General features: G+C 34.1%; 2 protein-coding genes across 2 annotated transcripts; one reads left to right on the top strand and one right to left on the bottom strand.

Annotated features, from left to right (window-relative positions):
* Positions 1 to 2,735: 2,735 nt before the first annotated feature.
* LOC145157733 (uncharacterized) lies at positions 2,736 to 3,302 on the top strand. The gene has a single exon (XM_079076731.1). The coding sequence runs from the start codon at positions 2,736 to 2,738 to the stop codon at positions 3,300 to 3,302; it is 567 nt and encodes a 188-aa protein (XP_078932857.1).
* Positions 3,303 to 4,702: 1,400 nt separating this feature from the next.
* LOC145159452 (uncharacterized) lies at positions 4,703 to 7,000 on the bottom strand. Its single transcript, XM_079078440.1, has 2 exons — positions 6,864 to 7,000; positions 4,703 to 6,265 (listed from the first exon to the last, which is right to left on the bottom strand). The coding sequence occupies exon 2, from the start codon at positions 6,204 to 6,206 to the stop codon at positions 5,382 to 5,384; it is 825 nt and encodes a 274-aa protein (XP_078934566.1). The 5' UTR covers positions 6,207 to 6,265; positions 6,864 to 7,000; the 3' UTR covers positions 4,703 to 5,381.
* Positions 7,001 to 13,735: the final 6,735 nt, after the last annotated feature.

Below are 13,735 nucleotides of genomic sequence, written 5' to 3'. Positions count from 1 at the left end.
ATCGCTAATGCATACTTATGACTCACCAACTTAAATGTTGATACACTTTCAAAATCACTTGTATTCTCAGGGAACAGATAAGACAGGTACAATCGCTACATTTTGAGAAGACGGAGCTTCTAGAGTCACGTCTTGTATATTTTGTTATACTTTTGATGTCATACATACAATGTGTTGAACAGATGTAAATACTCTACTTTATCAATGTAATGGTTATGTTTGCTTTGATTTCTATTACACAATTGTCGTGATACTGTAAATGACGTCCTCCACCCCCGAACGTTTCCGTCGTTCCGGTTTGGGGGTGTGACACCATGGTATACTTTAAAAACTTATTTCATGTTAAAATCATATTTTTAACAATGTTCTATACATAAAACCCGGTTTTATATAATTGACGCGATCAAAGTTTTAAATTAAAACGAGTATTAAGTTATATCGTTTGAGCGATTTAGAATATTTGGAAACCTTTTAATAAAATTTCCTTTTATAAAATAAGGTTTGGAGTTTGATAAGTTTATAAATATCTATTTTAAACTTATACAATTGTAATCCCGAAATTTTACCGGTTACTAGTTTTAACGATAAACCTTGTTTTATTGTAAAACTATTTTTAGCATCTTATGTTAAAAAGGTAAATTTCATTAAAACCAAGCTCCTTGTGATGTTTATTTATGTTCAAATATTATTTTGCATTTGAAAAACTAATTTATCAACTTTAACATAATAATAATAACATAAACATAAAAACAACACAAGCATGCATAACAATTATAACATATGTGCAAAAACCAAACCATTAACTAGTAATAATTTTGTGAGTCATCACAAAATTATCAAGTCCATTCCTAAAGGGACATAAGGGACCTTTATCTTGTAAAGTCTTCATGTGCTCCCACTTGCTTCAACGCCTTAGAGCAAGTTTATAAAAATAATTTTATAAAGTTTAAGAAACTTTAACAAAATCAAGTTTATAAAATTTTGATCTTCAAAATGGCCACCGTCTTCATTTTTGTTACATTTTTATAAAAATAAACTATTTCTAAAACTAATCTATTACTTACAAAAATTAACAAATGAAAACTATCTATTTAATTATTACATATCATATGAATAAATAAATAGTTACAACCATTTTAAATAAATCAACACATGCAACAACACAAAGGTCCATGGCAAGTTTATGAACATCATATATATATATATATATATATATATATATATATATATATATATACTCAAAAATATATTAAACAACTCTTTGTTTTTCTAAGACAACTTTTATGACCAAAGAGATACATGTAAACTTTTGGTCAAAAAATAACAATAATAAACATTTTAAAGTTGTCATAGAAAATATATATGGAATATTCTTGCAAAGAGAAAACCATCCATGTTTTCCAAAAACAAAGATTTCATCAACTAAAGAAATAATCTAACTAATCTTGAAAAAATGGCTCTGATACCAATTGTTGGGTTTTTATTCAAAAATCTGGTTTCACAACCGGTAGAAATGACAACGGAAGCTTTAAAAATGTTGAATAAAACTAAAACTATTTTACCCATCAATGATCATTTTGCAAGAGTTAGAAAGATTAAAACAACCATAGAAGGGAAAGCATAACAACCTTGGAAGACTTTGATCCTCATGAGAGGTTGGAAGTTGATGAAGTATGGCATGAAACTCTAAAGCAAGAGTTCTCTACAAGTATCCACCAAGCAAGAGTAGAACCATCAAAACATGCTAGTATTCACTTGTAATTTTTTGTTCATAAGCCTTTAAAATATATACCAAATATATGTTCAAAGGTGAAGCAACAAATGCACTTTGTCTAGCATCAAAATGCAAGAGAATGGAGAACAAGAAGATCCTTCAAATTCCAAAATTTGGCAATCCTCTAGAGATCATGGAGCTCTCGGATTTGGTTTTAAGAAGAGGAAAAGAAGACTTGCAAGAAATGTATCAAAAAACCCTTCCATGCTCTCTCTTATATAATGGTCAAAAAGTGAAAGAAGACCATAAAGTAAAAAGAGAGACAACTTTGTCCCAAGCATGGCAAAAGAAGACCATGTTTGGTCTCCTTCATAATTTTCGAGAAAAACATGTATATATATATATATATATATATATATATATAGTCATATATAAATATTTTATTTTATATAAAACTATCTTTTATATGAATTGAATTAGTTTATTAAGATATAAATATAACTTATAAATAATCATACTTTATGATATATTTTATAAGTTGTTATTTCTCCAATAAATATTATTTCCACAAATAATAAATTATTAATAATTAAATTATACTACTCCCTCCGTCCCAAAATTATTGTCCACGTTTGACTTTTGAAGTCTTTCCATGTCAACATTGACCATAAATAACTTTATTTTTGTTATATAATTTTTTATGAAACTTATAACAATGAAAATACATTTAAAAACAATCTATTCATATATCTTCCATAAAAAATTATACAACAAAAAGTAAATTATTTAAGGTCAAAGTTGAACAAAAGAGACTTAAAAAGTCAAACGTGGACAATAATTTTGGGACGGAGGGAGTAATAAATAATCAATTGACGGTAACTTGATATATGGTGTGACCCTATATGATCATATATTATTAGCAATATCATTCTATAATGACTCTTGGGCATACAAGATCTTTCAGATACAACATGCATTCTTTGGCTCAGTCGGCTCCCTTAATGACATCAATGTTCTTAACATGTCTCCGTTACTTGACGACATGTACAACGAGACTGCACCAGACTCCTCTTTTCAACTAGCCGGAACATCGTATAGGAACGAGTATTATTTGGTGGCTGAGATCTATCTGGAGCGTGCTTGTTTTGTGAAGTCATTGTCTTGTCCAAATGATCGGAAAAGGTTGAAGTTTAAGAGAGCTCAAGAGCGGGCGAGAAAGGATGTTGAACGAGCATTTGGAGCTCTGAAAAAACGTTGGCATATTCTTAAATATCTCGCGCCGTATATGGAGGAGAAGAAAATGAGCGAGGTGATGTATATTTGTATCATATTGCATAATATGATTCTGGAAGACGAAGGAAATGCAATATGTGAGTATAACGAAAACGAGATCGTTCCACCGACACAAGCTTTTGAGGTTGGAAGCGTGGAGTACATGTCGAGGAGGGCACTAGTTAATGATGTTGAGACACATCATGTTCTTCGTAGGGACTTAACGGAACATATTTTGAACGTCAACCACATCGATCTTAACACGGAACCGGTCGACGATTTGGAAGGTCAATTTTCCGATGAAGATGTTCTTTAGGTCTATCTAGGTTTGATAATTCTAGTTTGTATGTTTTTTATTTTAAATTCTTTTTTTTTTTGGTGTGTTTGTTGTTATTTTGAATTTCTATGTTTTTATTTTAAGTTTAATGAATTTTTAGTTTTTAAAAATTGTTATGTTTGAAAGATTTATTTTGTATATTTAAAATATATATATATATATATATATATATATATATATATATATATATATATATATAGGTAGCATGACAAGTATGGGAGCCCGCACCTACCAAATGACAACTTTTGGTAAGAATGTGCAAAGTGTGATGTGACGACTACGTAGACTGTGACAAGCGTGGCACCACACCCACCAGCCTAAGGCCCTTCGGCTCCATTAAGAGCACATCCAAAAAGTGTGTCATCAATCAAAAGCTGTTTTACTACACAATCATCCAATAACTGGCCGCCACCGGTATCCTTGAAGAATGTAATAACATTAATAATAATAATAATAATCTAAACTGGTGAATGATGATGTAAAAGTAAGCTTTCACTTTGCATCCTACATATTATTATATGTTGATTAAATTTCAATCCACACCCTTCTCTCTAAGATACGAAAATACCTCTAAATAAATGATAAATCACACGCTTGTAATGCAAAAAGTGAACCATATGACATTGTTCATACATTATTCTTGAACAGTTCAGTGTCAAATTTCCACTAAACCATGTAGGCTAAACAAAAAACATCTTTTTTTATTTCTTTTAAGGTCCAAACCACATCAAATTCACATAGAGTTTATTTTTGCCCAAATCAATTCAATACATAGATAACAAGAACACACCAAAGCATGTTTCCCCGTCAATTTGCCCAAAAACTGAAACAAAGATAATTTGATTTCAGTTTTCAATCACCATGGTGAATAGGCTTAACAGTGGTAGATGGGATGCAATGAGTGTCATGAAACAGGAAAAGCCAGAAAAAATACTTAACTAGCAATTTCTTCATTCTATGGAAATTCCAACAAGGTTCAAGACTATATACAAATTTAACTAAAATATACAAAACTAACAGTGGTATAAACGATTAAGAGAAGGAACAATTAACTAAAAAAAACCCAATTCTCATTTAGTTATGCGATTGTAATTTGACTCAAACAAGCCCTAAGCCAATTTTTTTTTTTTTAAATTAAATAACAAAAAAAAAAAACAATCATACATAGCTGTCCAGATTAATTGCTTAACCCATTAAGCTCATTAAATAAAAAAAGGAACAACTCCTAAGCTAGTGAGGTTAAGGCAAGTAAGTAAAAGTAAGAAATATCTAGTAACATGCATTAAGTATTGAAAAACTACCTTCCTCTCTGCTCATCTAAGCAAACAAGTTAATAATTGTATCATCAAGGACATTTTTAGGTAAAAGTAAAATCACAATCAACCAAAAAATAAATAATCTTAAAGCTGTGAAATCTAAGGTTTTTCGTCTTCTCAAAACTTGATATTATTATCTGATACAAATATATTCCATTTTTTTCATATAAGACAAAATTAGATTTTTAAGAGGCGGGGTCTTAAGTCAGCCATCTGCCACCTGGCGGAGAAGCTTTCGTTTCCCGATATGAGATTAAAGTATTTATGATTATTGTTTTTCTAACTTGTATTGTCTGTCGGGGTCGGCGGAATCCACGTTTGCGACTCGGGACGGATTTGGACTTTCCGATTCCGACACTCACAAAGCAAAAACGATCAACTTCTCAAAGGGTCCGAGAACCATTTTTCCAGTTTTGACGGTCGGATCACGTCTTCATACTTAAGAACCGAGGACTCTTTGGACATTTTCTCATCATCACTATCGCCCGTTGAGTCTTCATCTTCACTGTGGGACCCACTGTCACTATGGCTTGAGTTGTTTAAAGGAGCTGATGTGAAGCACTTTCGTTTGACCACTACGTCTTTATCATTATAATGAGACTCTGGATCTTGCAGGCGGAGTCTTTTCCGGGCAAGGAGTTCGTTCAATGCAACATCTTTTGCATCTGCCCGGTCAGATGACTGTCCTGCCCGGTTGACAGTGTGAGGTGGGGGTCTGGCTTTTCTTTGATTTGACTTTTCTTTATGTTTTTATACAAATTTTAAACTTTTTATACATTTTTCTGTTAGCACGTTCAGCAAGTATCATTGCTCTATCAAGCTCTGACATTTTTGAAACCCTTTGTCTATCTTCTTTCCCTTTGTAAAGATCACTTCCAAAAGAGTCATCATCACTGTCAGCTGACCGAGCAGATGACCGTGCTGCCCGGTTGACCGTGTGAGGTGGGAGTCTGTCTTTTCTCTGATTTGACTTTTCTTTCTGTTTCTTTATACTGTTTTTCAACATTTTATACATTTTTCTGTTAGCACGTTCAGCAAGTATCATTGCTCTATCAAGCTCTGACATTTGTCTGTCTTCTTCAACTTTGTAAAGATCACTTCCAACAGAGTCTGTGTCTTTATGATTATAATGAGAATCTGGATCTTGCAGGCGGAGTCTTTTCCTTTTCTGGGCAAGGAGTTCCTTCAATGCTCCATCTTTTTCATCTGTCCAGTCAGCTGACCCATGATCATCATCTCTAGAATCACTTCCATCATCAGAATACGAACCCTTTCCTTGTCTTCTAGATGCTGGTGTTGAATGCTGGTTTCTTCCTGTTCTTCTTGCTGCTTCAAGAAGCATCTCATCCAAATCCATTCTAGATGGTGGTGTTGAATGCTGGTTTCTTCCTGTTCTTCCTGCTGCTTCAAGAAGAATCCCATCCAAATCCATTCTAGATGGTGGTGTTGAATGCTGGTTTCTTCCTGTTCTTCTTGCTGCTTCAAGAAGCATCTCATCCAAATCCATTCTAGATGGTGGTGTTGAATGCTGGTTTCTTCCTGTTCTTCTTGCTGCTTCAAGAAGCATCTCATCCAAATCCACGATGATTCTTGATCAAATACAAACACCAACGGTTTTCCAATATCCTGCATGGTTTGCAGCAAATTATTTAGCAAGTGTAATAAAAACTCACATTCGTACATAACCCACAACAGTTTCAATCTTGGAGTGTTTCATATTAAGTGCATTTGAAAGACTTTTAGGCTAAAATCATCTACTTCACACTTGTGATCGTTACAAAGCATTTGTTTGTTGTATCTATGGCGGGTTACAATACTTCAACTTCAAAAACATATCATGGATAATTTCTGAAAATTTTAAGTTTACATATGGAATTTGTTGCAATTCTCATCGATGGAAGGAGTGCAGATTTTTACTCATGAACAAAGGGATCAAGAAGAAATAATTAAGTATCAATATCTGAATCACTTACAGGCAACCGCAACAAAAAAACAAAGAAAAAGCTTAATTATATAAAAACAAATCACAAACCCTAAATTAGAACAGATAGAAGATCACTATTCAGGATTCCAGACATTTAGCTTTTCGAATTTCGACTAACATCAACTAAGTCCCAAATAAACGATTCATATGTTAATTCATAGATTTGAAGTTCTAAGCAACAACAACAAACAAAAAAAAAATACAGGTGAAGAAATTGGGGATTTTGAGTTAGAGAGTTACCGCGTTTAAAGAGAACGGCGTCCAGAGAAAGAATAGCGGCAGGAGCGTAGTCTCCGTATGATGAAGATGTCGCCGGAGAATTATAAGCTAATCAATGCCGTCCGCAGGTGCAGAAGTGATCAGTGTTATACGTCGGAGATAGGAGCTGGGTTTTATGGGATGCTGTTAGGGAAAAATGACTTAAAAAGTCAATGAAGTTTAAAAAAATGTACAAAAAAAAAAGACCATTGTTTTTTTTATACACAAAATACCATTAAAGTATATTTTTTATACACAAAATACTAATGAAGTATACATGTGTTCAAATAAAGTCTTGTGGATACCCTGTTATTGCAGGTAACAGAAAAATGTAACAAAGTTTCAAATTTGTTCAAAAAATACCATTATTTTTTTAGTATAAAAAATACCATTGAAATTTCCAAAATGTTCAAAAAAAACCATTGTTGTTTTTTCAGAGCACCTTTTGTTAACTTCGTTGTTTCCGGATTATATAGAACATAGTCATCGGAGATTAGTCACCGTCGTACCGGTTCACACCAGTTGTGTACTATCTTTCATCCTATCACTCAATCAGTTTGTATCTAAATCCATATTTAGGAATTCTCTTGACATAACGTCACACTCGTTTCTCCTTTGTGTCTCTCTTGTGACGCAACACTAATGAACGGCTAACCTTGATGTATAATATGTGCATCTATATAACGTATATATGTTTTAGGTTTGAGTCATATAATGTGATCGGGAAGCAAGAATGTTTAACTAATGTTATTACCCACTTACTTCTCTTGTTACCACAAGAACGATCGAGTGAAGGAATGAAAGAGATTTGCACAATTGTTGTGAACTGATATGACGGTTCATGATCCCCGGTAATTGTGTTCTATATAATCCGACAACAACACAGATAACAAAAAGTGTGATGTTTTTTAAACATTTTGCAACTTCGTTACACTTTTAAGTCATTTTCTCATTTACCTGAAGTACCTGGTTACCACAATGTTTTAGTTGAACATATGTGTACTTCGTTGGTATTCTGTGTACAAATAGTAACATTAATGGTATTTTTTGTACTAAAAAAACAACAATGGTATTTTTTGAACACTTGGAAACCGGGTAACCTACAATAGCCGGTAAAATGGTATTTTGTGTACTAAAAAAAAACAATGGTCTTTTTTGTACATTTTTGAAACTTCGTTACCTTTTTAAGTCATTTTCCCATGCTGTTAAAGTTGTTAATTGTTAAATTCATAAAATGACACACCACTTTTAGAAACCATTCATGTATTCAAGTTTTCATATTTTTCTAATTTCAAAAATTTTCTAAAGACACTCACTCTAATGCCATCCCTCCCACCCTACCCCCACACACCCACCTATGACCTACCCACTCCAAAGCCATAACACCTTGACCTCCTGCGAAACACACAAACTCACCTACCACCACTACGACCGCAATCACTGATCTACCATCACAATCACCACTACCCTATCATGGCCAAATTATATATATATATATATATATATATATATATATATATATATATATATATATATATATATATATATATATATATATATATATATATATGTTAGACTTACGCGACTAGGCTCACTCATTCTAATGCTAACAAAAAAGGTTTAAGGATGTCTCTTTGATTCCAATTGAGGTCGGTTTTTAAAAGCTCAATGATTAAGACCTTCACCGCTTTTTTGCGTTTTGAGTGGAGTTACCAAAAGGATTTGATAGGACAATGTTTCAAGTTAAAAGTGTCAACTTAAAAGTATTAAAACAAAATCTCTTTTTAAAATAGTAAAAACGTGAATCATATGCTACCCATGAAAAACAAACATTTTCTTTATAATATATTGGTCTACTCCAACATTGTCCATAAATGACCGTGATACAAAGTATGTACATGTGTGACATGTTGAGTAGATGAAAACTATGTAGTCGAAGTTTATTTGTTCCTCATGCCCTAACGAGAGAAGATATATCTATGGGTCTTTTGATGATTTGGTGCTGACATCTAAGTGTTTGGTCGAGCCCTAGCTAAAATTGATGTGTTCAGATTGAGTAGTCTGATGTGGTCATCACAAATCTCTATAGGGAAACCTAATCTTGAACATTGAGATTAACAATTTTCCATGTCTTGGGTTCATACGAATATCTTGTTGAACAAAGGGATATTTGATCTCTTATCTAATGGTTGTCTCTTATTTTTAGTCAGAGATGTCTGGGGTTCATACAAATATCTTGTTGAATAAAGGAATATTTGATCTCTTATCTAATGGTTGTCTCTTATTTTTAATCAGAGTTCGGAAGTTGCATTGGATGACACACTCTCTTTGTTCATTATTTGAAAGTATTAGACCTCATATAGTTGATGACTTGTCCAAGTGAGAGATTGTTGGAAATAATGTCCAAAATTATAACTATTAGTAATATTTTTAATAATAGTAGGGTCTTTTTGGATTACCCTTAAGAACCAATTAAGCAATTAAAAAGGAAAATTGGGAGAAATTAGTTTATTTTTCTCAACTTATGACAAATTAATTGGAAGCTAATTTGGAATTAATTAGAAATTAATTCATTGCATGGACTAGATGTTAATTAATTAAAATGTTTAATTAATTGGAATAATTCATGGGCGATTTCAGCAAAAGGGAGTAGCTTTGGTGTCAACTGGAGAACTATAAATAGGGATCTAGGGATCAAACCATAGTTGCTCATTCCTTGCTCCCAAAAATACGATTCCCGCTTCCACTAACCTTCCTCATTGGCGATGAAACACACTCCCATTAGGGTTTGTGTTTGGTGATTTTCTCCCCTCTCCAAGGTGTTGTCACACCCCCCGAACCAGACGGCGGAAACGTCCGGGGGCTCGTGCGTGACTTCATCTTTGTAGTATCATCACAGAGTATATAATTGAAACATAACATCATCATCATCACACATGTAATATAACAACATTCATAGTTTACATTGAGTATTGTAATTGAATATTACATGCCAAAATAGTTAAAGTATGATGACATAAAATATATCAAAAGATCCATTAGTTCGTTCCGCCCAACCTGCTCAACGGTTTCCTGAGAATACAAGTTAATTTAAAAGGTCAACATAAAGATGTTGGTGAATTCATAAGCATGTTTGAGAAAAAGATTTGTAAAATTTTGTAACCACCAGAAAATCCTATATTTTCTGAAAACAGTTTAGTATATTTGTATCCGATCTTGTATTAATTCACGTGTGTTAATGTTTACTAGAATGCAGCAAAGAGAATGAAGAGAATGAAAAGAGAATGCCCCCAAACAACCATATGTTGTCTGTAAAAGAGAATATCGGTATACCAACCCCCAAGGTTGAGTACCGGCGCGAGTATGTTCCCGAGTAATCCAATTAGAAAAGAGAATGGTCTCCCATAAATTTATAATGTTAATTCCTCTAAGTGAGTCGCTATAACCATACTAGATAATGACAATTTCGCATGTCTTGGTGTTTATGGATGCCGACGGAATAGAATAAGGTTTTCGTCACCCTAGACTGGTTTAGTCTAACTGTAGCGAATAGCTCAGGTGTGGGGTGTCATCCCCGTATAGATCTATACACAAATCCCCGCTCTCCCTCCAAGAGACTCTGGTTATAACTACAGACTACAATCATACACTCAATAGGTGTCAACCGACACGTCTCACTAGATCCTTAATCGAAATTTACGCGAAGAGAAACATATAAATCACACTCCAGGCCCAATGAATCATGTAAAAGGACAACTAATGCCCACAAAACATGTAAAATGACACTAAGACCCACTAAACATGTAAAAGGACACTAAGGCCCACTAAACATGCAAAAGGACACTAAGGCCCACTAAGCATGTAAAAGGACACTAAAGCCCACTAAACATGTAAATCATTTTAAGACTCGAAAGGAATGAGATTATATAACATGGGCCCAAAATATATGTAAAAGGACAGCTAAGGCCCATTTCACATGTGTGTTATTTACAGACTCAAATAGCACATAAGGAGTATCCAAGGTCTGTCGAGCATTTTAGTGGGTCAATAAGTCCCAATAAACATATAAAGAGTATTCAGGACCTATCAAGCGTATAAATGGGCCACTAAGGCCCAATAACATGAGACTGGAAAATTTAACCCGTTTGTTAGTTTATTGTTTGTTTTGGTTCAATTATTTACCAAAATGACATATAAGAGCTTTTAGCATGATCAAAATAATTTCCTTGTTTTTAACATTTATGTCCCTGTTTTTAGAAAAATTATAGAAAAATCATTGTAAGTCGAAATTTGGATCCGTAAACTCTGAGAATTTGGAAAATGACTGTACTTTTTCATAATTTTTATTAAGATTTGTAATGGCTTCAAAACTGTGTGAAAATGTTCATCTTCACAGACTGGTCCGGAATCAATCCTGAAATGATAGGCAGGTTTGTAAAAATCGCCAAAAATTGTAAAATAATCGTATGAATGCGTGAGAGTAGTCATTTTAAAGGTATAAACCTGAACTTTTGCATGTAAAACAGTTTCGAAAAATATTATAATAAAGGTGGTCCAAAATAGCCTGTAATTAGTCCAAAACGTTTCTGTTAAAAGCTGATTTTTGAGTTTGGGTTATAGATGTTTGAGCACAACACTTGTTTTTGCTATTCTTGAGTGTAAAATCTCAAATATACAAGTTTACATGTAATATATGAGACAACACACACTTTTCTCATGGTTTTTTATGAAGATCTAAGTGATAAACTTCATGTTCAAGTAAAGATCCAAAAGTTAACCACATAACAAAACATATAACATGAAAAACACACATAATCATGCATATACACATAGATCTACACAAAACAACTTGTATTCTCCCCCAAAACATAGTAAAAAATCGAAAATAGGGTGTATGAACTCACTTTGCTTTGAAGATTTTGGTTTTTGATGAAGATTAGAGGAGTTTTCGGCTTTACAAGCTCCCTTGAAGAGATTTTCGAGATATATGAAGTCTTAAGAGCATGGATCATGAAATGAAGTGTCAAAGAGTGAGGATTATCATAAAATGAAGTTAATCATCAAGCTTAAAGAGTAGCTTACCAAAAATTGACAATCTTTGATGGAATCTTGTTGAAGAGCCACACTACTCCACGGTTTTAAGATGAAGAATGGAGGAAATTCCTTGGAGATTTAGAGAGGAGTTTTTAGAAATGAGAGAATGTGTGTAATGGTGAGTGAGAGGCCGAGAGATAGAGGAATAAGAAAGAAAAGAGTGAGGTGGTCATTGCATGGAGGGTTAAGGACTTAATCCTAGATATATGTGAGGTAATTATCATGGATGTCCATTAAATAATTATGAGGTGTCAAGGTTTGATTAAATTAGGTTTTTATCTCTCTCTCTCTCTATATATATATATATATATATATATATATATATATATATATATATATACATATATATATATATATATAATGGGCCGAGGTTGAGAAAGAAATAAATAAAATAAAATAAGTGTTTGGGCTAGTTTTGATAATGCTCGAAATTATAAGGCCCATTATGAAAGTTTTTGGCCCATTGGGCTCATATGAGAGTTTACGGCCCAAAATGATGTTCAAGAGAATTGTTCATGGCCCATAAAGGCCCATGAGAATGAAGTGGTCATTTGAGGTCCAATAAGGCCCATGATTACAAGATGTGTCATTTTAGGCCCACATGATCCACAATACTTTAGTTTAATGAATGTGGGTCCAATTAAAGCCCAATTAGGGTTCCAAGACCCAAAGTAATCGAATTGAGAGTTTATTGGCCCATTAGGCCCAATAAGAGGATCCTGGTCCATCCTGAGGTGAACCGGTTTATTAGGGTTTCAAACCCACAATTGAGTATTTGAGATGTACTGAGATAGGTTTTGGACTTTACTCAAGATTTTTGATTCAACTGAATGTTTTTGATTGAGCATAGAGTATGATATTTAAATTAGATTACAAGACTTACAAGGGTTGATTTTAACACGAAAGCAGAATTTCCTAGCTAAAAATGCTAGTTGTGACATCATCCCCCCGTTAGAGGGAATTTCGTCCCGAAATTCTTTTGAAAGCTGGAACTATGAACGAGAGAATAAGTGAGGGTACTTCTGTTTTAACTGGTCTTCGCGTTCCCATGTGAATTCCGGTCCACGCTAAGCGTTCCATCGAACCTTCACAATCGGAATGCGACTCTGCTTTGTACGTTCCACTTCTCTGTCCATGATCTCACAAGTTCTTCAATGAATAAAAGATTTTCATTTTCTTCGATCTCGTCCAGGGGAACTACTAGGGTTTCATCAGATAAACACTTTTTCAGATTCGAGATGTGGAACACGGGGTGTACGTTGCTGAGCTCCGCAGGTAGCCGCAGCTTATATGCCACCGGGCCAATTCAGGCAAGAATCTCGAATGGTCCGATGTATCGCGGATTTAGCTTTTCTCGTTTCCCAAAATGGATCATCCCTTTCCAGGAAGAGACCTTTAATAGCACCCAATCTCCGACTTGGAATTCCAGAGGCTTTCGTCGTTTGTCAGCATAGCACTTCTGTCGGTCTCGCGATGCTTGGAGTCGAGCTTTGATTTGGATTATCTTTCCTGTGGTTTCTCGAATGATTTCTGGCCCTGTAAGAGTGCTGCTTGGTGATTTCCCTTTTGCCAGCTGGGTGTCACCCACATCAGCCCAGCAGAGAGGCGATCTGCATTTGCGACCATATAAAGCCTCAAAAGGAGCAACCTTGATGCTCGTTTGATAGCTGTTGTTGTACGAGAATTCAATCAAAGGCAAGTGGGTATCCCATGACTTGCCAAAATCGATCACACAGGCCCTGAGCATGTCTTCGAGTGTT

This window comes from Lactuca virosa, chromosome 2, assembly GCF_052849685.1.
Source record: "Lactuca virosa cultivar CGN04683 chromosome 2, Lactuca_virosa_CGN04683_v6, whole genome shotgun sequence".
NCBI classification, from domain to species: Eukaryota; Viridiplantae; Streptophyta; class Magnoliopsida; order Asterales; family Asteraceae; genus Lactuca; species Lactuca virosa.
The sequence above is the reverse complement of the archived record's forward strand: the minus strand, read 5'-3'. Positions and strand labels throughout refer to the sequence as shown.